The sequence below is a fragment of the Anas platyrhynchos genome, chromosome Z, assembly GCF_047663525.1.
Source record: "Anas platyrhynchos isolate ZD024472 breed Pekin duck chromosome Z, IASCAAS_PekinDuck_T2T, whole genome shotgun sequence".
Classification (NCBI taxonomy): Eukaryota; Metazoa; Chordata; class Aves; order Anseriformes; family Anatidae; genus Anas; species Anas platyrhynchos.
The window spans coordinates 54,754,494-54,781,395 of record NC_092621.1 but is presented as its reverse complement, the minus strand read 5'-3'; the positions used below and the strand labels follow the sequence as shown (position 1 = coordinate 54,781,395).

General features: G+C 46.3%; 1 protein-coding gene across 4 annotated transcripts in view; it reads right to left on the bottom strand.

The window, feature by feature from the left end:
• TRABD2A (TraB domain containing 2A) overlaps positions 1-20,985 on the bottom strand; it is a 78,111-nt gene extending 57,126 nt beyond the window's left edge. For 2 of the 4 annotated variants that reach the window (XM_072031294.1, XM_072031295.1), the window contains exons 1-2: positions 20,627-20,985; positions 12,898-13,455 (exon numbers count right to left, since the gene is read on the bottom strand). In XM_072031294.1, coding sequence (XP_071887395.1) covers positions 12,898-13,455; positions 20,627-20,722 — 654 coding nt within the window. In that variant the 5' untranslated portion in view covers positions 20,723-20,985. The remainder of the gene's footprint in view (positions 1-12,897; positions 13,456-20,626) is intronic. The other 2 variants (XM_038171076.2, XM_038171077.2) reach the window with 1 other exon arrangement.
• Between the last annotated feature and the right edge of the window lie 5,917 nt (positions 20,986-26,902).

Here is a 26,902-nt window from a genome sequence, read left to right as displayed (position 1 = left end):
CCTGCCCTGCCCCAGATGGGGACAGATGGGGACAGCAGCATGGCTCCACAAAGGGTCCTCCTCTGCAGGTGTTGCAGCACTGAACAAAGCTCAGCAAGTCTTTTGGTCCTGTTCATACATGCCCATGCATCTGCTTGATGCTCGAGGGTATTTGCAGTGGGATAGCACAGGCCTCCAGTAGGTCAGGCACACACAATACCCCTCCACTTTGTGCCATTGTTCCAGTGCTGCTGAAATCTCAGCCGCTGTGCAGCAGATATGCAGCAGAAGGCACTCAGCTTTGAGCAACGGCTGCCCCCCCTCCACTTGCTCCCATGCTCAAGCCACAGTACCTCTCTTCCATAATAATTTCTTCTCCTACCTGTCATTGACAAAAGAAAATACAGGCTGGCTTCAGGTCAGCATGAAAACAGTCACAGCAGCACAGAAAACAAACTTACAAAGCTCTAACCCGAAAGATAAAGAACTACAAAAATAAATAAATAAGTAAGCACAAAAGATCAAGAATCTGGAGGCTGCTTGAAACTGCTTGTCTAGCCTTAATTGCAGATGTCTAAATGTCCAAATTAGTATTTTATAAGACAGAATGAAATGTACATTGATTCCATGTATGAATCAGCAGCCCTTGAACTCTACCTAGCAATCTTTTCTCTTTGGGCAAAATATTACTTTACAGAGAGCTATTTGGTGGTGATTTAAAGCCTGAATGATGGCAATTCCACCAGGGCCTGAGGAAAGTTGTTCAACTGGCTAATTGCCTCCACTAAAAATCAATGATATTTTCCGGCCTGATAGTGTGAATCCTCACCAGATGGGCCACTAGGCCTGGGTCTCTTGCAACTCTGGGCAAACAATTATTTGTTATTCACAGCACTCACAAAGCCACTGGGTAATGAACAGGCACCTTTGATACTTCTGTATGAACAGCCTCCAACTTCTCTCCTTCCTGGTGGAGGATGACTCCCAGTTTGCAGCCACTTCATGAGAATGGTCACGTTTCCTGGACCATTTGCAATAGGTCGCTTTGATTTGTATAGTGTACACTCCTACGCTGGAGTACCACTGTGAACTAAGTCGGAAACCTTCAAATCAACGTATAATTATGTCAGCATGATGACTTCTGTCATCAAAACTCATATCAAAAAGTGGGGTCACAAGCCAGACAAGGTCCAGTTCCCTTACAAGGCAAACTGGATATCATCATGCTGCCTTTGTTCAGCTCTTCACCAGCTCCAGTGCCTATCAGCCTTTTCATGCATTGACCAAATGGGTTTGGTTGGCCTGATGAGCTACCCACTCACTGCCCCAGAATAATGCTGACGCAGTGGCTTTTTTCTATTCCCCTGATTTTTTTTTCAAGCACTTATATTAATGATTAAAAGAGTTTCTTGGCTTACCCTCTAAATATTCTGGACTGTAAGTTAACCATTGTTAATGTTTTGTACATATAAAAACACTGACATTTAACATTTTTCCTAATTACTGGAAGTAATTTCTTACTGGAGCAGAAAATACTCCCTTATGACCATGCCATGAATGCACAGTCCTCTTCTTTCCAAACACCAAGAAAGAGTTACTGGTTATTTCTGACTTTTCTACTTCATAAGCAACAATTCTGCAACCCTATTCAGTATGGAGCCCCTACCACTGCTAGGATTTCATGAGTCCCTGATACATTTAAAGAATCCCTTCTTATTGTTCCAAACCCACTGCCCAAAGGCTCTCCATTGGTTCTCTCCAGTTCTCTCATCAATTGTCTGCATTTCCTTGCAGATTACTTGTCTACTTTGCTTCCCCTATTTTTCCATTCATTGTATTTTGGGGTTTTTATTGCTGCTTTCATCTCCTCTGTTAACCAAAACAGCTTTTTTTAACTAAAGAAATAATCTCTGCAAATGCAGAATTGTGGTTTCTCAGGGATCTAATATAGGATTCTTGAACAACTACCAATTATCATTCACATTTTTATGCTCAAGTTTTTCCTCCCACTTTATTTGGCCTATAATTATTTTCAGCTTGGGGAAATTGGGCCCCTTTAAAGCATCAATCATACATATTACTGGTTGGGACTATATATTCTCTTTTCACATTGCAAATTAAGTTCAGTCACAATTACTTGTACCTAAGCAAACATCCTTCCAGTTCAGTTCCTAATTCAATTTTTTTTTTTTTTTTTTTTTTTTTTAAGTTGGATGGGGTCTAAAATTGCATTACTCCAAGCCAGTTGTGATACCTTCTGGACAGAGCACTATTCACCTATGCTTTTTAGGATGTCAGGAGAAAGTTTCTTCCAGTGCTGCAAAAACCTGCTTGAAAAACCCAAAAGGAAGTACATTTTTTCCTCTTTCTTTTTCTCTGGCAGAATTTTAAGGAGCTGCTCACATAAACGTGTGCAATACTGCTAACAAGTAGATCTATCCCCTGCGGTGGTGTTGATCAGCTACAACCCTGAGCTCTCCGGGTCATCATCTCTTGGGTTGCCAACAGCTTCACAGCAAATAAAGAGTGTAACCCTCTCCTCTTTCTCCATTTTGAGCTTCCTGGAAAGCATGGCTGTAGATGCTTTATTTTTAAACATCCCAAATATGCAGCTCATCCCACCAGACCCCATCTGCAACAATAGCCCATTTATCTTAATAAACAGGCCTTATAAATCCACACAAGGCTGAAACTTGCGATCAAATTACCCTAGCTTAACAAGGTAGTGTACGCAGCCTGCATGGTAGACACTGTCCAGGAGTGCAGCCTTAGGCTGTGTTGTATGATTTTTTTTTTTAATTATTATTATTATTATTACTTTTCAGCAATAATGCCTGTATTAGCAGCTCCCAGCCACTCCTCCCGTCACTGCACTTTGCAGGATCAAGCCTTTGTGAAGGTATGTGGGAGACTGGAGATGTGTCCGATGCAATTTGTTCAAACACTCAGGTTGTCACAGAGCACAAACTGGTGAGGGGCTGGAAGCAAGACCCCAGACTGGAAGGAACGGGGATGCACACTCACAGGCTTCTCACCAAGGCAAGACACCACCTGGCCAACAGGTACATGCCAGAGTCCCAAGGACTGTATATACGCACCTCAGCTCAGGATGTCTGCAGTCACTTGGGTAAGGAAGCCTCAGCCCTTAAAATCCTCAGAGACCATTCTACCACGTCTCAACAGCAAGAGGACTTCAACTACTCTCTCAAAGAACTACAGAGGAATTTGGCACACTTTAGCGTATACCCCAATTCTTCATGGTCAGAAATCTGCCCAGGCACATACAGAAGTCAGGGAGAATTCTTGTAAGATTATAGGCATGGGATATCACAAAGCTGAAGTAAACCAACACATACGGGTGGTCATAGTGCTGCAAATTCCCAGCAGAATGAGTTGGTTTGGCCAGAGTAAGGCAAAAGCTCCAAAACTGAGCTCAGTCCATCAGCTGCAAACCTTTTTGTCCAGTGCTGGCTGAGAGCTGGTCTTCCCTGCTGAGACAGCCCTGCCCAAGCATGCTAGCAGCTACAACATACAACCTCCAAAAGCTCCACAGCCCCAGGACGTACAGCAAAACACCTGGGACAATTAGTTTTGTGCTGAATCTGTGCCACTGTGAAGAGCTATGCTGCTTTAGCCTTTTTTTTTACCACTGATTTTGATATAACTTATATGTCCTTCCGGGTGCAAAGCAGAAGGGTAAAACTGCAGGAAGATACCAGTGGTTTTTGAGTGCCTGACTGATTTAGGCAGCCCTCCCCTGCACAGCAAGGAGAAAGGAAGCCTAAAGCAAAAGAAAAGAGTTGACTTCCACCCTGCATCTTCAGATGTGCCAGGGAGCCAGATCTCAATGGTGTGATGAAAGGTTTGCAGGTAGAGAAGCAGGGAGTTGCTTTGGACAACATCTGGACAAACGTTCAAATTTTTGCAGCAGTGAAAATCTTCAAGTAGGTAATCCAGCACTCCCAGCAGGAGTCGAGTTTCTATGTGAAATCACTGAAACTTCTGCCTATACTGAGTCAGAGGATGGAGGGCTGTAGCATCAGTATCAGGGTCCTCAACACCCAGCCCTGGGACACATCCAGCAGCATGCATCGCTGCGGGGCTGCAGCCCTGCTGCTGGTTCAGAGTTCCTTTACTTATTTATACAGTTGGTTTCCACAAGAAGTCCAAGCCTTTCCTCTGAGTCTGTGGGAAGCTCATCAACATGCCACAAGGTGCCCATTGGGGAAGTAAAGCCAGGGTGCAGCAGTAATGCAGACCCATGCTGTCTTCCCTCAAGCCTGAGGCTCGGTCTTGTCTTCTTGTATTTGACCTCTGTATGTTCAAAAAAAATAAACCTAATGAAGAGGAGTGAAATGTGGATTTCTGAGCACTCCTGCTCCTTTGCAAGGGCACTGCCCAACTTGGATCAGCTGGCCTGTTTGTCATCAACTTCCAAGCTCAACTCCTGCTCTCAGTAAGCCTGTGGAGCTTGGAAGCTGTTATGTCTGAGTACCAACTTTTACACTGCCTAGCATCAGCTTGTGTTTCCACCAACTCAATCCACTATGCAGAGATCACATTTGGAAAGGTGCACTGAAGCATCCCACTCATTCATTCCCACTCAGCTCAGTCTCTGAGCATCCATCCTTGTGATCCAGCACATAAACTGGCACTGCATGCTGCATTAGCCAAGTTCACACCGCTGGCTCTCTAGGAGGACAGCAGGGAATTCAAGAGGAGCATCACGCATGCTGTGGTCAGGCTTTGGAAGGAAAAAAGGCACTGTACCAGCCAGGCACTGTCTGGTCTCCTGGAAAGACAAGCTGCTGCTTGCCTGGGGCACAGCACATTTAGGGGGATGGGGAATAGCAATGCAAAGCCCAGCCTTCTGTGGGGTTTTCTGGAAATGAGCAGGAGGACCAGGAGGAAGACGGGTGCTTGCCTGCAGCGTGTTGTGGGCAGCCAGTGGCCGGCACTCCCAGCAGAGCCCAGCTGCAGGAAAGGCACCAGGCGAGCACAGTGCAAGACACCTGGCAGAGCCCAGGGGCTGCACATGCACTGTCTCCACCAGCACTACATGAATTGCTCCAGAGCTGTCAGGTCCTTCACTTCAGCTGCTCACCACTGCCACCCCTCCGGAAAATATGCCTCAGTTATGTTTTGGGAACAACCTCCCAGTGCCTGCCCAGAAGTGCACAAGCCCTGAATTTTATTGAGGGACCCAATCTTTCCTGCTGCCAAAACCAGTGAAGAATTATTTGTGTTGCTCCCTCTCTGTTAGGCCAGATAAAGCATCAGGTATCTGGAGATCGTGTTTCAGGCTCCTCATCCTACTTGCGAATCAACCTTCCTAATGAAACGGGGCTCGTGAAAAGCCTCCATAAAGATTGTAGGAAATAATTATAGGATTACAGAAAATTGTGAGTCAACAAGGACAGATGGAAACCATACTCCATCTACAAATCTTGATAGCTTTTTACGAGCTTGCAGGCTCACTTAGTGATGGCAATAGCATAAACGAACAGACTTCTGAATAGAGCGTATGGCGGTAGGAATTTAGAGAAATTCAAAACCAACAAATCATATGCTGAAGATGGGGAAAACAGAAATGGTAGACAAAAGAACTGAAGATGTAATGGCAGATGAGAAACAACTGTGTAATCTACTGATGATCTTTGCAGAGGAAGTCCTTTGTCCTCCCGTATTCAACATACATATCAACATCCCAGTGTGTGTGTGTGTGTGTGTGTCTGTGTGTGTGGAATGGACACAACACACAGAAAAAACAACCATCATTAGTGGATTTTGCAAATAAAGCAAAGCTCGTGGAGCAAAATAATTGGGAGAACAGAGCAGAGGTACTGCGCAGTCCAGATCTCTTGTTAAAACAGATTGTCTGCTGGCTTGCAGTTCATCTTGGCAAGGGAGCAGAACGGGGACTGCAGCATGATAATAAGGGTAGCACTCTCTCTTTCCTAGGAAGCAGTCAGAGTGAAAAGGACTTTGAATCATCCAAGCATAAGCTCTCATAAAACTACTGTGTCTGAGTGAGCCACAGAAAATATTGACATGCATACAGAAGTAAAGATGAGGGCAGGGACATTAGCACTGGGCACACACGACTGCCACAATGCAAGACAGATGCTGCTCAACCACGGAAAGCCTGAGAAGAGCTGGGAGAACAGTTAATGCATAGAAAACGTGCGCTGCTGGGAAAGGATCAAGGAGTTGGGATGGCTCCAAAGGCTGAAGTGTTGCAATGAAATGATACAGGCTCTTTGGAAAAGACAGGCTGGGGAGATGAAGAGGGGTGTTGCTCTTTTATGCAAGAGAGCAGCTAGAGTAGCTCTGCCTGAGCTACTCTATTCCTCATCTCCTGATGAGGAGCCAACAGAGTTTATGGGTTAGAGGTAAAGGGAGGACAGAGCTGGGTGACTTTATAACAGGTGCTTGCTGCAGGCCACCTTCCCAGGTAGCATAAACAGATCAGACCCTCTTCAGACAGACAGGAGCAGCCTCACATTCATAAGCCCTGGTTCTCACTTCAGCTGCGCCAGTCTCTATCAGAGGGACAACACAGGAGGACATGAGCAATCGAAAAGATTCTTGCAGAGCATTAATGGTAACTTTTTCCTCCAAGTGAAAGAAAAATTATCAAGGAGAGGTGATCTGCTAGACTTCCTCCTCACCAACAGTGAGAAGCGTGTTGGGAATACGCTTGTCAAAGGCAGCCTTTCTGGCAGTAACCATCAGATAATGGAATTCAGGATCCTGAAGGCAGGAAGAAGGGTGAAAAGCAAGCTCACAACCCTGGACTTTTGGAGAGCAGACTTTCGCCTCTTCAAGGACCTGCTTGGAAGAATCCCACAGACTAAGTCCCTGGAGGGCAGAGGGGCCCACAAAACCTGGTTAATATTCAAAGATCACCTGCTCCAAGCTCAGAGGTCCATCATCCACCCCAACAATGACAAAATCAGGCAAAAATGCCCTAAGGCCTACATGGATGAAAAACAAGCTCCTGGTCAAGCTCAAACACAAAAAGGAAGCATACAGAAGATGGAAGCAAGGACAGGTAACCTGAGAGAAATACAGAGATATTGTCCAAGCATCTAGGGATAATGGTAGGGAAGCCAACACCCAAATGGAATTGAATCTGGCCAAGGATGTCAGAGACAGCAAGAAGGGCTCCTACAAAAATATTAGTGACAAAAGGAAAACTGGTAAAATGTTAAGGAGATGGCTGATCACTGTACATCTGCACCAAGATGCAAGAATTTGCAGGCCAAAGCTCAGCACAAGGGCATCTGACTGCCTGACCATGCAGCAAGGCTCCAAGCACACATCCCCTCCCTGCTTCCCACTCAGCGTGGTGCTGACTTGTCAGAGGAGACCAGGACAGCTCAGTCATGAGTGCTCTCGGGGCTGTATACACTACTCATCACCCAGCCCTTCCTAGCTGGGGAAAAGCAAAAAGTGCATTGGCACGCTCACCTTACAACACTGGGAGGCAGCCACTGTCAAGGGATTATCTGTGGGAGCTGAGAGAGAGAAAGCCACATTTCCTGCCTCATGTGTTCTGTTTCCACTGAGTAATCGGCTGTGCAAATGGCACTTTTAATGGAAAAATCCAGGTAGCTGACATGCATGCAGAGTGCAAATGCAAGGAGCTTGTAATAGCACATGTGACCAGTACAAAGCTGTGCCAGAGTGAAATTTGCAGTTGGGATTTTCAAAGCTCCACTGCAGAGCCCTGAATTACCGAAACAAAGTCTCTACCTTTCCAAATGCACAGGCAGCTGATCAGCAGATTATTTCCCCTTTTACTCTTGCAGAGCAAAGAACCCCGAACTCCTCCTGTAGTTAATAAGATCTTAACCAAACTCTAATTACAACAATACAAATGCAAAGCCTTTGCTATTTCAGTGCCCACCAGAGAGCCTATTCCCCTTTCCCGATGCCGAGACAGGCTGCAGGTGTGTTTATACACAAACTGGAAAAAAAAAAAAAAATCTAGGTCACAGACTGCAAAAAACAAGATGCAAACAGGCTCAATTCAGTTGTTTCAGTTCCAGTTTACATGCAGAAAACCCTGATCTGCCCTGAGGAGTGAGGGCTGTGCCTGACAAATAGATCCTGAAGCTATACCCCTGGGGCCAAAGATACAATCAAGTAACCACAAAAAGTTTCTGTCCAGCTTGTTCTCCCATTCAGCAGTGAGTGCTCCTCTCTTGAGAGGCTCTTTCATCAAGCCACTGCTCTGCTCATTGCTTCAAGTTTGGATCTGAACTGCTCCTTGCACATCTCCTACTGTGTGTCCTCCCTTGCATTTCCTTTCTCTGAGATGCTCTGTTACTTCTGTTGTCAAATATGATACTGAAGAGGGATCTTATGAATGGAAACACAACAAGATTTGACCTCCTCACCCCTCAAGTTAAAGAGAGACATTGTAATTTATCAACTCAACACAGCAAAAGAAAAGCCCTTGGTTTGTAAACAGAGGACAATTCTCTCCAATCTTTTTTTTTTTTTTTTTTTTTTTAAGTGAAGGCCAAGTTCCAAGCCATCACTGCTGTTTCTCTACCTTCCTTATAAAGGCAAAGGGGGGAACAACAACAACAAAAAACAACAACAACAACAAAAACACGAATCACCAAACCAAACAACAAGAACAACAAAAAAACCAACTCCCTGCTCCATGCCTAACAAGGCAGGGGTGTCTTGGCTGCCAACTTTCCACAGAGATGTGGGCTGCTCCTAAACGATAGTTTTATACCACTGGCTACTGAGGGGGATCTTTGCACTCAAGGGTGCAAAAATTAAACAAGAAAAATGACTTATGTCAGGAGGTTTATATTTACTAAGCAGTCTACTAAGCAGAGTAAGGAGTCTACAGCTCTAAATGTTTTATCAGTGATCCAGAACTTGAAAGACATGGAAATCCTTGAGAGAAAGACAGGCACCTCTCAGTGTTTTTTGTTTGTTTGTTTTGGCTTGTTTTTGCTTGCAGAGGTTACTTTGAGTAGAGATATGAGCAATTAATGTCCTAATTAATGCAAGATGATCAACCTTTCTGGTTTCTGCTTCTTTTTCTTTCTACAACCAACTACACAGGGAAGAGTTTGAAAGATGTAAGATGACTTTCAAGTGCTCAGTCCCAGAGCTGGAGCCAGCATTTCAGGAACATTCAGTCCTTAGGGGTTCCATGAGTTCTGCTGCCAACTAGCAAAAGCCAAGCACCTTTGAAGATGAAACCATGCACCCTGATGCTCAGGTAGGATCAGAAAACTGTGGTAAGGTCCAGACATAGACAGCAACGTTGAGAAAACACTTACCAAATCAAGAACTGTTAGGAGGTCAGGTCTTCCATGAATAGTGTCTCAATCCTACAGAAGCCAGACTGGCCAGACCTTGGCTGAGAAGGTGTGGTGGCTGGGCAGTGTCTACATGCTTATGCCTTGGTCCCATGCAGATGACAGACACAACAAGTCCAAACTTCCAGTGTTCCAGCTCAAACCTGGAGAGAAAAAGCCTGGGCACCACCCAAGCATGCCAAAGCACAACTCCAAGGTCATGGCACAGCACAGGCCAAGGCCAGCTCATTTTCTGAGCCAGTACCAAACTGATGCTCACAACACTACAGCTGAAGACAAAAGCAAAGCTCCAGAGCCTTTACACTGGAGCAGTAACACCTCCAACCCAGCAAACACATAGCATATGCATAACTTTAAAGGAGCAGTTGGGAGGTCTGAGGGACTCATTCCGGGGCTGAGAGTCAGTATGTATCAGGTTACTTTTAGGCACAAAAAACTTCTAGAATCCCTGATGGAACTAGGAAAGAAACCTGCATCCTTGGAGGGTATTGCAACAGGAGAGGCACTTCCACAGAAGGAATGTGGGGTGGGAGAAGAAAGACTGATACAAACCACCCTAACATCAGCATGGAACAGAAAAATAAAAACCATGACCCCACCATGGAGACATACTCATCCTTCCATATTCCCAAAAGTGCCTAGATCTTGGAACAAGAGAGAGGGATTGAGGAGGCAGGAAAATATTGCATGGGTTGTGCACACAACATGATGTACCACATAGAAATGATACTTTTACATCCTAGCTACGTGGGCAGCCAGCCCAAATTGTGCAATAACAGACAGACTTGGCAGGTAAAATAAGAGAGTCGTAAAACAAAAGATAAAGAGGAAATTAGAATAAGTACAGCCAAAGAGAAAGAGCTCCATGACAGGGAGTGCTAACTCCCTCTTCCACACTGGGAGAAGAGGGAAGTTGCTAGCTTGGGTTTGTCTGGACCCTGCAGTTACTGGGAGTCGTGCAACCCCAGGGAGGTAATTAATGCTAAACTGCTTCAGACTTTCATCTGCACTTATGAAACCAGACCAACAAGGCCTTCTCAGATCATACAGGTACAAAAAGGGACCTAGCTAATAGCAACATACTGCTTGCAAGTCCTCATCACCAGGTAGCACAACCAGCTGTCAGAGCACATCGCAAGTCGAAGAAAGAGCAAGCCTTGTGCAAAAATGTAAATTGAGAGCACTAAACTTGTGACTCTGCCAAGTAAATCATCTCTCTGTGACTCTGCTGCAACAAAAAGCATTGCTTTCAAAGGATTAGACCACTCTATATGGTTTTGCATCCTCATTCTCCTATGAGTTTTGTAAGTCATCCCTGTGTATTTGTTGTTCACTTGAAAGGCAGACACAGAAGTGGTCTGATACTGGGGGTTCCCAAATAGTGGCATAAAAACAAAGGAAATCAATTTCAAAGAGCCTATTTCAAAGTCTTTGTTTGATTTATATTAAACACATAATTAACTCAACTGCTTGAACAAACTGAGAAGAAAGCTCTTAAATCAAGGATTTACAGAATTGCCAACCATAGCAGTTCGCAAGTCAGGATGTGAAACAACCATGAAATTGGCTTAGAAACATTAAAAAAAAAAAAAAAAAAAAAAAAAACAGCCTGTGGTTCTTTTTCCTCAAGCTTGCCTGCACGGGAAAGTTAGTAGTGGGCAGAAGGAAGGGAGTGAATTTACGGTGCATTAGTTGCTCCAGACCTGCTCCCACACAGGAGAGCATGCTCCTTCTCCCTGCGGGTCAGCTGCTTTGCCCAAACAGCAGGCATGGGAGGAGCGGCATCTCACATGCACACCCCCACTTAGTGGGATAATCACAGGCTGTGGTTTTCACAATAGCTATGTTTCCTCTGCAGTACTGGTTACCCTGACCCCCTCAGCTGGGCTCTGACGTCTCACAAGGCTTTCAGTAAACATCACAAGGTTGGGCAACTCTCTGTGTGCTGCAGGTCTGTGTCCCCACCCCACGTGGCTTCCCGGCTGATATTTATCCTGCCTGGAAAACGCCACGCCAACAGACGCTCTTTGAAAAAGGCTGTGTGAAGGCCCGAAGTAAATGTCAACAGTTGCGTAGGCTTAACCAGGCCGTGATTTGCAACCTACGTTTTCCAGCCTCCCTGCCACCGCCTTGTAAGGCAGTGGAGAAAGCACACAGCCCCCCCTTTCTAACATGCTGAACCACAGGGGCACTGCCAGCCAAAGAAAAACACAGGGGATGGTGTTAATAAAGCCTCAGTCTGAATAGGAGGTGGAGTAAATGGGAATGCCCGGCCTGCTCCTGGGACAGCAGCAGCAGCTGAGAGTGGACAGTGAGAGCACAGGGACTTGGAGCAGAAATAAGCAAGGCTGAAGACTTGCAGAGGGGCTGCCCAGCTCCAAATGATGGAGGTGAAAGTGATTCACCCACAACTAAGGACTGTAAAACTGATGCACCCACCGCTCCCTGCACTGTTGGGCCCAGGGAAGACTGGCCACGGTGGCAGCACCCCTGATGCTTGTCCCTGCCCTTGTTGGGCTGCACTTCCCCTTCTGCTCCTTCCATTCCAGTGTGGGGAGACTGCAGCAGTGACAGGACAGGCTTCAGGATGCTGGGAGAAGGGTCAGGCATCAGTCAGTGCTCCCCAGCTGCCAGACAAAAGGTCCTTACAGCCCGGGCTAACAGGGTATGCTGCAACACCAGGCCCCATCTGTCCCTAAGCACATTGCTGCTTCTCTCCCTCAAATGGCACCTTCCTGTAGCAAAGATATCCAAGGCCAGAAAATGACCTTCTGGATGCTTCTGATCCCACCAAACAGGCTGGGGCTGCAGCACACACTGCTCCCTGGCATAGTTAGTGCAGACTGGAGACCCCATGACTGGCTTGGGGTTGTTCAGCTTGCCTGGCATGACACTGCATGAACACCTGTGTTAAAATGCAGCTGGTCTGCATACACTTTCACAAAAGCCTGCACTAACCCATGGAGGCCCCCCACAGGAGGGAAATGCTGACCCTCACCTGGCTTCAAAGGAGAAAAAAAAAAAAGAAAAGAAGAAAAAAACACTCTTTCCAATAAAGAGGGTGGGCCCCTATTCCTCAGGGCACTGAGAGGTCCACTGAGCTACTTTTGCAACCAGCAGTTCGCCCCAGATTTACTCAGGGTGCCCCCTCTCCCCCCAGGCGATTACACCTTTCTCCTTAACTAGCTATTACAAAAGCAAGTTTGGACACCGAGTCCCAGCCTGCCCCAGGCTGCTGCTGTGAATGCGCCTGGCAGGGTCAGAGAGCAGACAGCCAAAGGTCCAGTGTCACTCCGGGTGGAGCCTGCCCGAGGCTTCCCAGGGGAGAGGAGAGGGATTTCCCCAGGCCAGCTCTGAATTAATTTAGGATGTGGCCTGTACTCCTACGGTTAGGAAACTCTCCCAAGGGCAGAGGGAGAGGCGTGGGCTGCAGGGAGCAAGCGCAAGTCTCCAGGTTCCATGTGTGGAGAGCACTTTCCCCACGCCCCAGCCCTGTGCCCTTGCTGCAGGGATGCCCTCCACAGCAGCCAGCCTGGTGCCCCGTGCCACCCTGCAGGTGTCTCACCTGGGAGAAGTTCAGCCCATTCAGCGGGTGGCACTGCTCCTCCACTTTCTCCACAGCACCCGTTTGCTTCCTCAGCCGCTCCGCTTCCTGGGCCAGGTACAGATCCAGGACGGGAACACCTCGCGACTTGATGTCTACCTCCGTCAGAGAGTTTACCATCAGCATCACCCACACCGGCCTCTTCCGCTCCCAGTTGCCAGCGATGGCGTTGAAGAGGTAGTCAGCGTACAGCCCTTTGCCCCGCTGGTCTGGGGTCATCCAGGACGGCATCATGAGCTTGACGTACTCCAGGTGCCGCTTGAGCCGGCGGTAGATGTCCCGGGGCAGCACGTCCTGCAGGTTCTCCCCCTGCGGCAGGAGCTGGCAGCTGGTGAGGGCAGAGATGGTGTAGGGGTCGGTGAGGTCCAGCTCGAAGTACACGATGTGGCTCTGCTGGAAGGCCTTCTTGGAGTTCTCTGGGATGAAATCCCAGACACGGGTGTACGGGACGTGGATGGTGCCAAAGAAGTAAGATGGGGGATCTCTCTTGATGGTCCACAGGAAGGAGTTCAGCTCGCTCTGCCGGGGTACAGGGAGACACAGCTGAGTACAGACAGACATTCATGCCAGGCCCCTGGCATAAAAGGCTCAAGGGAGACACAGTGCCAAACCTGGCTCTACAGCTTGTTAGCATGTACTTTCCCTGAAGAGGCTTTGCTCATACAAACAGAGTCCTTTTGACTACCCTTCTCAGGCCTTGAGACCTAAAATCAATTTTCATTAATTAAAAGCATAAAAAGCATGGCGTCAGCTTTTTCCTTCTGAAAAGCAGCATCACGGTTGCTCAACAGAAACAGCATCCCAACTCACCACCCCAGTGTATGCCAAAACTAGCAAGAGGGAACAGCCCAAGCAGGCCATGCTCTTGGCAAGACGCTTATCCAGCTTGCACCTTTTATCAAGTCAAAAGCTGCCATCACTTTGCTGAAGCAGAGCAGGACATCAAGGTTTCAGTCACCTTCACCTAGGCACCTCTCACTTCAGCACAGCAAGGCTTCCCTCAAAGAAGCTGCTGTGACACCCGCTCAGAGGGTGCCGCAGCATCTCGGGAGAGCTTTCCACTCTGAACAAGGCTCTAAACAAATCAGTAACACAAGATACAATTTGGCTGACAGTCTTGCTGGAGCAGGTAGCAATACAGTTTTACAAGCATGTGGCACATGGCAGATAAACACAAAGATAAGACCCGTTGGCCCAATTCTCCTTCTTGTTAAGGAAGAGAGAAGCATATGTAATAGCTTGGAAAATAATGGAAGGAACTCCACAGGCCAAATCTAGCCTGTGGTTCCAGGGCATATGCTTTAAAAACAGGGGACAAAAAAAAGCTTATTTCTTTAGATGTCTTTTTTTTTTTTTTTTTCAAAAAAGCGTCTCAAAACCCTCATGAAGTCAAAATCAGATGCTGTTTGTTCTGTTGTGAAATATGCCTCACACCATCCTCAAGAACACCAGTGTGGTGCAGGCTTAGGCCCTAAGCAGTCCCCCAGGAAAGGAGAGCAGATGGGACAAAACAGATCCTGCTCGGATCCTGCAAGTCGCATTACACCAGCAGCAGGCACAACACACATCACTGGTGTCAAGAGTCCCTGCTAGAGTGATGGACACAGTTTCTATCTCTCTGCGCAGACGGGAGCCTTAGCTCGTTTAAGGAAGAGGACAGGCTTCCAGATGCACTCAAACATCTGGTCAGTCTTTAGCCAGCAGATAACTCTAACCTCAGCTCCAAGGCTAACTCTGCGTGTGTGCTGATCTAAGATACCTGCCTGACTGCCAAAAGCAGAACAGGCTGCTTGGAAGAATTTATTAGAAACACATTGCTTATAAATTTCTGCTGAAGAACCAGGGTCAGAAAGGTTAATCTTAAAGATCGGTCTGCAATGGTTCATCCTGGACAACCCTGTCCCAGAGCTCTCCACACTGAGCGCAAGCCACAGATCAGGCAGAAATTGAGCGAAGTGAGCAGTGTAGATCACCAGCACAGACCGACAAACCAAGTAAATACCAGAGGTCTTCAGACACTTCTATGGCACTTCAAAGGTCTGAAGGATATCTCAGAGACCCAAGTTTTGGTAATGCTGTGCTACATCTTTGCATCCTATCAGATGGTCCTGAAACACTCTTCTAAATTGCAGGCCATAAAAACATTCCTGAAGACCATGGGAGGAAGAGAATGAACATAATGCAGCAGTGAGAGGGAAGGAAGATACAGGACAAAAGACTAGTCTGAATCCGACATAGGCTGAGAAAGAACATGAGAAAACAAATATAGACAGGACAGCGAGAAGGAAAACGAGACTGGGTTCCCTCTTGCCCTTAGCCAGCAGGGAAAATGTAAAGACACACCTTTGTTGTGAGAAACAAACTGGATGCAGACAGCAGCCAGCAAGCAAAAAGACAGAAGAGGCACCTGGGACCAGTATGAGGTTAGGAGGTCAACACTCCTTCACTTCACGCAGGTCTGATCATGTACATGCAGGAGCAGGCATAACCACAGGAATTGTAAGGAACAAGTGGTCACCGGCCCTCTTGCATTCTCAGCTCAGCTCCTGAATAAAGCTACCCAGCAGACTCAAGCCCAAGTGGATGGTACCAGGCAGTGACAGCACTGCTCCAGACCACTGTACACAGCCCAGCTAGAAAGGTGTTTGGCACTGCACCCTCATGCTTTTTTTGCTCTGTAAATTCCCACACCTTTTGCATTCTGATACCAAAAGCAGAGTAATACTGCTAGCTATCAGTGGTACCACTGTCAGACCACACAGACCACCATGCACAGAGCAAACCAGTCACACTTCAGAGCCTACAGCACAGGTAGTGAAAGAAAGCAGGCTGAGACCCGGCAGAACTTCTCACTCATCTTGTAGTGACTGTGAGCTTGCACAACAGTGTCTTGGCACTTTGCAGGAACTTCCACACCAACAGCTGCAGCCTGTCCCAAAAGCAATGGAAATCTCTCTTCTCAGACTGCCCAGGGTCTCACACATTGCCCAGAGCTGGTGCGAGGGCCAGAGGACAGGTCTGTTTCCAACCTGGGAAACCTCCCCTGTCCCAGTGCACCTCCCAGAGCTCACACGTGTTTCACTCCAGCTTCAGAGAGGGAAAGGCATGGGCATAATCTCTCCCCAAGACCGTAAAAGGGGAGCTGTTAAACAATGCGCTAGGTGACTGTGAGATAGCACAGGAGTAGTGCCAAGGCTTGCTCAGCACCGCAGCATGTGCCCTGACTGGCAGCCCCTCTCTCTCACCTCATTTCCCTAGGAACGTGCAGCAGATAAAGGTGCTACAACCCTATTTGCCTTTGTAGCAGGATCCTTCTACATAGCTCTTACCTCAGCAAAGGGGTGCTTTAAAACCAGCATATACTGCTGTGAAAGTGGTGTCCTGGAGGCTGAAGGGAGAGTTGGCTTGGGCGGCTCCAGGAATTTCACTTTCAGTAGTGTACTAACAAAAAAGACAGGTTCACATATATGCCATGCATATTTCTGTCTCTGCTCCCCAGTTTACAGGTGGTACACATTGCACGACACATTCTAGCAACAATATGGATCAAGGGAAGAACTGGAGGGACAGCAAAAGGAAGAGAGTGGCAGTCTTGAATGAGGTCTCTCATTTTGCTGTTGCAACAAGATTTGAAGTCACACTGCACAACACATAGCACACATCCTCTGCCATAGTGTATCTCCTCTGCTTAACGGACTGCTAAGGAGTCCTACATCAAGTTATTTCTGGCTGCTCAGTATGATGGCATAGTGCCTTCTCCTACCTCATCTCCCCAGGAAAACAAGAGTTTACTGTGAACTGGTTAGGGATCCAGCAGAGCCACAAATTGCTTGGAACAAAAACAAAACAAAACAAAAAACAAATGAGGAAGAAAAAGGCTTTTCTTCAGCCAGTTCAGCTTCTTAAGATTGACAGCACATGAAGCACTATGAAGTGGCAGTGGAATGAGGGAGAAGGAAAAGAAGCTGCTTCAGATAATGCTGTCAAAGGGACGCATGGACCTATGGGACCCACCCCCTGCCATGAGGTGGCAGCGAGCTCTTTTCCTCACCTCACCTCCCCAGAGCTGCACTATCACTCACTCAAAGAACGGATGGGGGCATGTACGGATAGATAACGCTTCCTCACAATGAGAGGACAACAGCATCAGGCTTTGCAGAAACCCTAGAAAAATGTGGTGTACATCATGGGTTTGTTCCCCTGCAGCTGAAGGAGGATCAATGAAAGACCAAGAAAGCTTCAAGGATGGGAGAGTACAGTGACATACTGTGGAGTGGTAGCTCAGCCCACAGCATGGTAGTTCCTATCCCAACACCTCTCCCAAATCAGGAAACTGATTGTCCATAGGTGGCCTTGGAAACTCGTGTGATGCCTTGCTTTCCTTTCATCTGTTTCAGCAGAGCGGAGGCTGTGACTGAGAGGTATTTTCTTTATCTTTCCAGAATGTTTCTTTTTTTCAGATTTCAGAAAAAAAGCACCAAGACTCAGATTCAGTTCACTATAATTACTCCTAGTAGCTTGCTTTTCCAGCAGCATTTCTAGGACTGCCAGGGAAAGTAACCTGTGGACTTCAGGTACACAAATTCTACTGCATTTGTCAGACAGCACAAATCATTTCAGGTAACACAGCAGTAATTCTGCTGAAAGAGTAGTGCCAAACAAGAACTGTCTTCTTTATTATGAGAAGCTAGCTCAAAGTGGGCCAAATGATGTACTGACCATAAAATAGTAGTAAACATCCAGAAAATAATTTTATGAAAAACAGGAGAAACAAAAAATGCATCTAGTGACAGTACCCTGAACATCTAGAAAAGGAGCAACAGAGTGATGAGAATTAATAATAATACTAATGAAAAGTTGCAAGAGGAAAAGGGTGTGAGGATACCAGGAGTGAAGGCTCTGACGGGAAGGACAGCTGCTGTCCAAAGAGTTAGGAAGTGGATATGAACTCCAGGCACAGGAAACCTGGCCAAGGTCTGCCTACATGACTGAGCAAGGCACATCACTTATGCTGGCTTCTATCTTCTGTCTCGAATTTATGTTGACTGTAATTTTTTCAGCTCAAAGCACATCACACGCTGTGTAGATAGGTGCCTTCTTCTGCTTCAGTGTCTTTCAGGACCCTGAATGCTCATACTCAGCTCCACTGCCAAGTCTTCCACACATAAGCCCAAGATTGCCCTGTTTCTCAATCCACAATATGCTCTTAATTTTATGTTTTTTCTTGCTACAGAAGCCAGAGCATGTGGCATGCAGTATTTCAGCCAGGCAGAGAGCCCTATAGCCCTCCCTATATGGCTCTCTCCCTTCTTATCTGTCCTGGTGTCGTATCTTGTCATGTTCATTTATACCTAACTGAGGCAAAGACCGTGTCACATAAAGTGCCCCATGCAGCTACAGCAATGCATGCAGAAATGCTAGGCTCGCTTTTAACAGTTGTTCTCTTGAGCTCTTGCCCATTCACATTACTGACACTCTAAAACTCAGCTGAGACTGTAAGCAGAACTCACCCATGGATAAACACTGCGCTGACTACAGCTATTCAGAGAACACAAATTCAGCCTCCACTTGCCAGAAATGAATAATAAAACACAAGTTTTTAACTAATAAGTTGAGGACTGACAGCAGACATCACTTACTCAACTAAAGTAAATATATGGGGGAGAAGCAGCCATTTAAATTAACTGGCCCCTTATCAGAAACAACGCATCATAAAATATTAACCAGCTACAACCACAAGCATTCTGCTGTAAATCTCTGGATTCTGGCTCTAAACTTACCAATACACTCCAACACTAAGCTAAAAGAAAGTACCACCAGACTGCATTACTTCTGGAATATAACTGGAATATACTCCAAGCAATTCCAACATACTTTATTTTCAGTTGTTTTCAAAGTCTTTTTTTTTTTTTTCTGTGAAAGAAAGAATGATGGGGCTCATTATAGATTGCAGCTTTAATTATAATATGGAATGATGATGAAAAGGCCTCTAAAGAATTGTATGCTCACTCTTTAAAATAGCAATTTGTCTCTTTCAGACACTGATGCACATATTTCTTTCACAATAGGAGCTTTAGGTGACTGACAACAAGAAGGCATCCCTGTAATCTACAGAGGTAAGAAAATGCACAGAAGTTCCTATCAAGAATTTGGATAAAAACAAGAAAAAAAAAATAAAACAGAAAAAAAAAAGCCTTCCTTCATAATGCAGGGGCAAAGAAGAACATTTTGTTTTCAGGGGTGGTATAAACACTTCTAAGGACGTGTTCAACACCTTTGCAGATAAGGCAGATGCTGTCATTCCTAGGTGACATGGTTACCACCGCTCTCCTAATGACCCCAGGAAACAGCCTGCCAATACCAGAACTACAGGTGGCCTCGCATTTTAATGGCAGAATAACCAGCAGGTAATGAGGTGCCATTAACATATTTCACCTCCAGTTTTGCCAGTAACCAACACAGGGCCCACCACTGGCTCCTAAGGGAAACCCCCTGCATTGTCCTACCAAATTAATGAATGAGCCATGTCTGTAACAACAACTTTTTCTGCACAGTTTCTCCCTTTCTTTTCCTGTTCCCTCAGGCAGAGTCACACTAGCCCAAGCTGTTAAACTTCATGCCCTGAAGAGGAAGGGGGCACCTGCTCCAGAGGTTTGATCTGGGCCATGACTGTCACAGCTGGCCACCTACAAAACCAGTTGACAGAGTGGTTCCAGGCACAAACAAGGTGCCAAGGCATCCTCCCCAAGGCAGGAGTCAGGCTCTACCCAACCCAAGTTCAGGCAGATGCTGCTGGTGAGGCACACGCAGATTGATAAACAGTTGAGTCACTGTGCCCTGACTCTTGGGTCACCAGAGTTACTTCTTGTTCCCTGTGCCGGTGCAGGTCACCCTGCCCGGGGAGGAGAACAGAAGTGATGAAATAACACATCCCTCACCGCCGGTCAGGCTGCTTCCAGGTCCAAGCAGATGCCACCAGAGAGCACGGATGTTGTGTCAACTCTTAACAGACGCATTAAGGCAAAATGAGTCCAGGAACACTTCCTACATGATTTCATGTGCTGTCAGTTCAGAAACTTCAGTGAAAAGTTATAAATCTATGAAAACTGTTTGTTTTTTTTTTTTGCCCTCTCTGCCTGACTTTCAGTGGAAATGCCACCCTACCCCCAGGACTCACACTGGCCAGAGCATCACTGCTAACTAGCAGCACAGAGCCCTCGGCTCTGCTTTCTGTCCACCTGGGCTGGTTACAACAGTCAGGTTCATCAAATGTGAGCACAAACAAAACCCAACACAGCTTCTAATTGCATTTCTGTTTAAAGGCCACTGTCACTCGCTGCTCTGAACCTGCTCCATCGTGCCCAGGGTAAAGCACTCAGCCAACAGGCTGCCCTGAGGAGGAAACTGGCAACAAATCACGCAAAAAAAAAAAAAAAAAAAAAGTCCAGCTCGGGCTCCTCCCGGGATCTCCCTCTCTCCCACCGAGCCGGGGAGGCTCCCCACGGGCGGAAAGCGAAGCAGGGGGGCGCAGATTCAGGTGCAAAGGCAGCGCCGCGCCCCTCTCCATCACTCCGCTCCCCGCAGCCCCGCGGCACCCCGACCCCCGGCGCCCCCTCGCCCGCAGCCCCGGCGGCTCCGCGCCCCCCCGCGCCCCCCCGGGGCTCCTCGGGGCCGGTCCCCCCCCGGTTACCTTTCCGCCGAGCGGGCAGGCGCCGCGGCTCTGCCGCGCTCTGGCCAGCAGGAGGAGGGAGCTGTGCAGCAAGCAGACCCAGCCGGGGTGCACCATCCTTGCTCGCTCGGAGTTGGCACAGTTTTGGGGACAGCTTTCCTTTCCCTTCCTTTTTTTTTTTTTTTTTTTTCTCCCCTTTTCGCCTGCTTCCACTTTATTTTTTTTAATTCCCTTTCTGTTTCTTTTTTTTTTTTATGTTATTTTATTTTCTCTTTTTATTTTCTTTTTTTTCTTTCTTTTTTTTTTTTTTTTTCCCTTCCTTTTGCCCGGGCGACCCAATCCCGCAGCCCTCGCAGGAGCGGCCCCGTCCCCTGGCCAAACCCTCCAGCCGCTGCCCCCTCCTCTTAAAGGGTCCCGTTCCGGGCGGGCGGGGGGGGGAGGAAGGGGAGGGCGCGGGGCCCGCCGCACCGGGGGCGGGCGATGGGGCTGCGGTGCCGGGGGGGGCTCCCTTACCCCCGCTCCCCGCCGCCCGCATCGCGGAGAGACCCCGCTCCCGCCCCGGACCGGCCCCGGGGGGCTGCGGTGGCTGCGCCCCCCGTCCCGTCCCGTCCTGTCCCGCCCCGGCCCCTGCCCTGCTCCTGCCTGCCCCCTGCCCTGCCCGCCTGCCTGCATTTCCCCCAAAGACAAGACACTCCTGGGTGTTGGGGTTCTTCCCCCAAAGCCCCCCTTCGCTGTCCGCCCGGCTTCAGGTTGACCCTGGCATTGCTTCCGACTCGTTTTCTCGCCTCGGGGTGCCTGTGCCATCGTCTGATTAGGGTTATCCAGCAAAACTGTGCCCGGTGTGCTTTGCACAAACGGTGTGGTCTATTAGCGATAAAAAAAATGCACCGAAATGCACTACCTGTAAAGTTTGCCCACACTGATGGGCATATCGCCATCTCTACTTGTTCTCCCATAATTTCTAAGACTGGTGTTTAAAACCCTGCTATTAATCCGAGTCTTAAAAATAATGACTGAATCTGGAATCTGCCAGCTTTGTGTGTGTGTGTATGTGTCAGGTGTGAATAATAGTGAGCTTTCACACCTCTCAAAATATTTATGGTAGGATCTTCCTGGCAATTTTAATATAGCACTTATAATTCACATTTAGCGAAACTGTTACCACTTCCAGGGCTTATCGCAAGTAGACCTGTAAAGTTAGAAAACTGCCCACCAAGGTGTACGGAGTTATTGTATATAGTACAGTGCTTCCCTCCTGCACCACCCCCACTTGTTTTAATTAAATGCCATGCACAAAGCAGTGAGCAAACTGCTGACTAATTGTTTCATGCTATTTGCAGACTCAGGAAGTCATTGTTTCTTTAGCTTTATCCTATTCCTACTTTCAAGCTCATCCTTTTCAATCCCAGAGATCTGAATCTCTGTCCCTAGGGTTAAATCCTGGTTCAGAATCAATGGCAAACTTCCCACCAACTCAAAGAGAGTGAAGATGCCCGTTTTTACTTTTGCTTGACAGCCCGGTTTTGCAGTACAAAGCAAATTCCTCCCGAAGAAGGTAGCAAGAGCCAAAATCCCTCATTGTTTTGCCTTTTATGTGCATTACTGTATTTCTGCCTTTGATGAGGAGAATGATACTGATAATATATTAAATGCATCTTCTTTCATTAGGTCATGCTAGCCATTTAGAACAAAAAACATTATCTGGCAAAGAATATTGCATTTATGCAATATATGATGGTTGTAATCCATAAATCCATACCTATTTTATTTTTTTTTGACAGGGATGGAGAATACTGTGCCATTTGCCAGCCCTGCAGAAAAATCTGTACCTATCGGAGCAAGAATTGAGTTTGTGACATCTTTTGTCATCATCTTCTCAGATTTGATCAATGGGGGTTCAAACAATGAGTTTGCCCGGCAGACAGGTAGCCTTTCCAAACAACTCCAACTCTCAGCAGACAGGTGTAAAACACAGCAACAAAATGTTTTTGCCCTGGAATGCAATAAACCAGACCCATGTTTAGTTGTATGTATTTCTGGGCATGGAAGCTAGATAGCATTTATTCTTAAAGTGCCCAGATCAAGTTGCAAAGAATAAGAATAAATCTTCCATGGCACAGAGATGTGCTGCCAAGCTGATTAGGTACCTTCTGTCTGGCTATTTTTAGTTTCTTTCAGATCTAAAGTGGAAAATAGTAGCAACACTTTCTGAAACACACGGCTCGCAGGCATACAGACAATGCAGATTAAGATGCTGGTTGGCTGTATTTTCAAATTGGTGGGAAATGCATTCTTTGTGGTGAATTGCTGATGGAAAATAGCAAAAGAGGAAGGACAAAGGGAATGTTTCATAAAGACTTTCAAAGTAATTTATACTTTCACTGAAATATTTCAGTAGAAAACCACATCCTAGACCTATTAACAGAGACCTAAGAGATAAAAACTGCATTTTTATTTAATGAAGTTCTGTTTGTAGAGTTGCTGGGTTTGTTCCCATCCCTTGCAAAATGATTTCAACAGAAGTTCAGCATGTGATTCATGTTAAGAGCATGCTTCTGTACTTTGCACAGAAAAGGCAAACTGAAGCATATCCTTCATGCTTTCCTGGATCAGGGCCTTAAGGTCACGGAGGGCTCACAACCTGAGTTGTCTGGTTGGCAGTACCACCAAGGTAACCGTGGGGACAGGCTCTGTGACCCCCTCTCTTACAATGGTGTGCTGGTTCAAGCAGCCGCCGTGCACAGGCAGTTGCTCATACTGGCGTTGCAGCCCTTGGCTGCAGCACACCTGAGGCCGAGCAGTGGACTGGACTGTACACAAAATTAGCTACTTTTTGTCTGTTTGGGGAGACAGATGATGTTTAATCTGAATCAGTTTCCCAAGCCATAGGAGCAGTTACATGGAGATGGCCAACAGGGTGTCAGAGGAGGGAGACTCCTGGAGTGGGTGTTCCTGCCAGCACATCTTCAGCGTACAACCCAGAGCTCTCACATCCATCTGTGCATGCAGCACAGCCTGCGTACAGTATGACCACTTCTGAGAGACCTCTAGAGCTTGTTCATGTGCCTTTGCTACCTAGTATTAACTAGCAATGTGAAACAAAGCCACCTCGTACAGCCAAACACAGTTACAGCTTTGTACTAGCTTCTTTCGTTAGTGAAAGAAGCTAGTACAAAGGAAATTTGCACAGATTTTTTGGGGGGCAGAATATATTCAATTCTGTTAACAGGCAGTTCAGCTGATTCACCCACTATCAAACACAATTAGACTATCTTTTCAATTCAACACACATTTTAAATATCATGAGAGATAACACGAGGATTTCTCACCACTTAAAATTATGAAACAGATATCATAAAGCAGATGAGAAAGAAGGCAAAGGAGCTTTCTTCATTGAGTTGAGAAAAAGTACTCTACTTTATCTGCATTTGAAAGGAAGTTTGCTTAGAAGGATTGATGTGGACTTCAGAGATTCAGAAACACAGAGCCCCAATTATGCCTCAAGATAAAAAGGGTTAGTGAACTTTGTAGTATGTTACTGTATGAAAGTGTTAGGTCAGCTGGAAGGGAAATATGGGGAATATATTACAAAGTGAAGTGGTTACATGTAATTATCAAGCATAGTCAGCCAGAAGCCAAAAATAAAGAGTAAAGAGTGGAATTCTGTTCTCTAAACACATCTTAATAATAGCAATCTCAATTTGAATGGAGAGAGAAAGCTAAACAAAAATAAATCTCTAGGGCACTGAAAGGAGGCAAAGAGAAACTACATGACCAGAACAGGAGGCTCTGAATTGCACTAGGCCCCAGCACTTCAGAAATAAAGCAGAGGATCATTTGAAGCCAGTCTGGAAAGAGTTAAAGGGCAGCTTACAAACCCATTTCTCTCATAAAATGAGGGAATAAAGTGAACTGTTCAGAAGGTGTTAACAAAATAGCATACACGGAGTGAATTATTCAGATATTAACTCATGATTTTAGGAGGAAAAAATACAGGTGACTGTCTAAATAAATATTGATGCATTATTTTACGAAATGCAGTAAATAAGGACCCCACATCTTATGCAGATAGAAAGTATTATGTATATGGAGCATCTTAAATGGATGAGCAGTTCACATAGTCATAATACTGCAGCTGAGGAAGCAGAAACAGAGTACAGCTCCATGGTAAAGCTCAAGCGGTCTGAGTGAATTTAACTGATTTTCTCCAACAGAAGGCATGCCTGTCCCATCCTGGTCAGTCCATGGCTTAGCCTCTCACCCACTCCTCTGCATTCAGCGTGGCTGTATCATTACATCACACCTTGGACAGTGAGCGAGGTGCCAAATCTGGCTCTGCAGTGTTGGAGGGGAAACACAGGTTTCCAAAGGGTAATTTGGCTCTTCCTCTGAGAACCACAGCACCACCACTAGCCCATGCACAGCCCTCAGCTTTGCTGGCTGAAAAACAGCTGCTGCGGCAATGGAAAGGGGCGGGGGGGTGCAGCAGTCCCTCTTCTCATCCCACTTCCTTCTCAAGCCCTTCTCTGGGCTAGAAGGAAAGATGCAGGAACAGTCAGTCTTGGAAACACCAGGTGGATCCTGGTGCTGTGTACATAGGCATCGGTCCAGGAAGCAGTTGGGAAGTCTGATCCCCCCAGGAGGGATGCACAATGTGTAAAACCTTCTGTTTACAGTGGTAGATGTCTGATGTCTTCCAGGGAATATCGGGAGAATTTGCCTGTGGTATAACTGAAGAAAATCTGAAATGGGTAGAGATGTGTTGAATTCAGCTTATCCACTACAGTAGTGTGATTTCTTCCAGGACATCTTTGGGAAGGGAGGGGGAGGGGGATAGAAGAGGAAAAAAAAATAAGCTGTGCTGATTTTTTTTTTTTAGCTGTAATTTTTTTGCAGCTGTAATTAAAGACTTCTGCAAAGAGGGAAGGAATTTTCTGAGTGAAAACACTTATTTTGTCCTAGTTTTCTAATTGGCTCTGAAAAACGTTAGCAAAGCTGTCAGGTTGAAGACACCATGTAGGCAATGCTGTAACTTGTTATAAAATGTAATCTTAGCATTGCGTAAGGTGGATTTATTTATTTATTTATTTATTTATTGTACAAACCGACAAATATGTGGTGAACATCTCCCTGCAGTTACTAAGGCAGAAACAGACTCACAGGGGGCATGATGGAAGTGAAGCTACAGGATACCAGCTTTAGTGAGGCTGGGATTTTTCTTGCAGTGGTGGTCATCTGTCAGCTCAGGCAATTTGTAGCATCAGAGAGTTCCCCTGTATGTGCAAAAACACATCTGACTTCTGAGAAGTACCTGAATGCATCCTCCTCGTGGCCATTGATTTGCACGGCAGTAAGCCACCGATGATCCTCCCGGTTTAATTGCTATACACACCTGCCCAGAAGATGACTGTCCCTGCTTCAGGACACTTAGAGCTCAGATGACGCAAAGATTTACATAGACAGCTTGCTTCACATACTGCAAAATGTCCCAGGAAAAATAAGGAAACAACATGGTGAAAATGTTTCAAGCAATTTGGGTTTAGCCTTGAGCTCTCTCAGGAGACCACATAGCTGGATATGAGCCTGTCAGTGATTATCCTCTGTGTGACTGTAAAGATACTTCTTTCATGACAGCCCATCAGTGCAGCAGAGCTGAAATTAAGTTTCTATTCCAGCTTTATTTTCATTGGTAATTTTAAGTCAGTACTTCTTTACTTTCAGCCAAATGGGAATTTTCTTTCTCCCCACTAAATATTGAGGAAAATTACTTCAGTTTCTCACCAGAGGAAAAAAAAAAAAAAAAAAGAAAAGATCAGGTAATCTTGAGAAGCTAGAAGACTGTCGAAACCTTATCAGGTAGGGTGACAATTTCTACTGAGTATGCTGTGTAACTTTCCTAACTAATCCAGACCTGATTTGCACTCTCCACTTAGAGCTCTGTCTAGTACTTCAGTGACTCCTAAATCCTGTGTAAATGTTGTGTCTACGTTAAAGTCAAGTCTTTTTAGAGAATGAGTTTCCAGGGTCATGAAAGTAGCAGGAACATGTACAGGAGGGTTCTTGAATGCATGCTGAGCTTGAAGGAGATGGGCAGTACCATATCCGCACCACATCTCCTCTTCAAGGCTGAGATCTAGCCAAACAGGTTGTTGTGCAGAAAACAAACACACAGCAATCAAAGGAAGCTGGAACCACCATACCTCCGTGTGGCTAACTCTGAATATAAATGTAAAACCATTTAGGAGGGAAGTTCATGGGTAGACACTTCTTCCCCAAGGATCTCTCCTCATCGTGTGA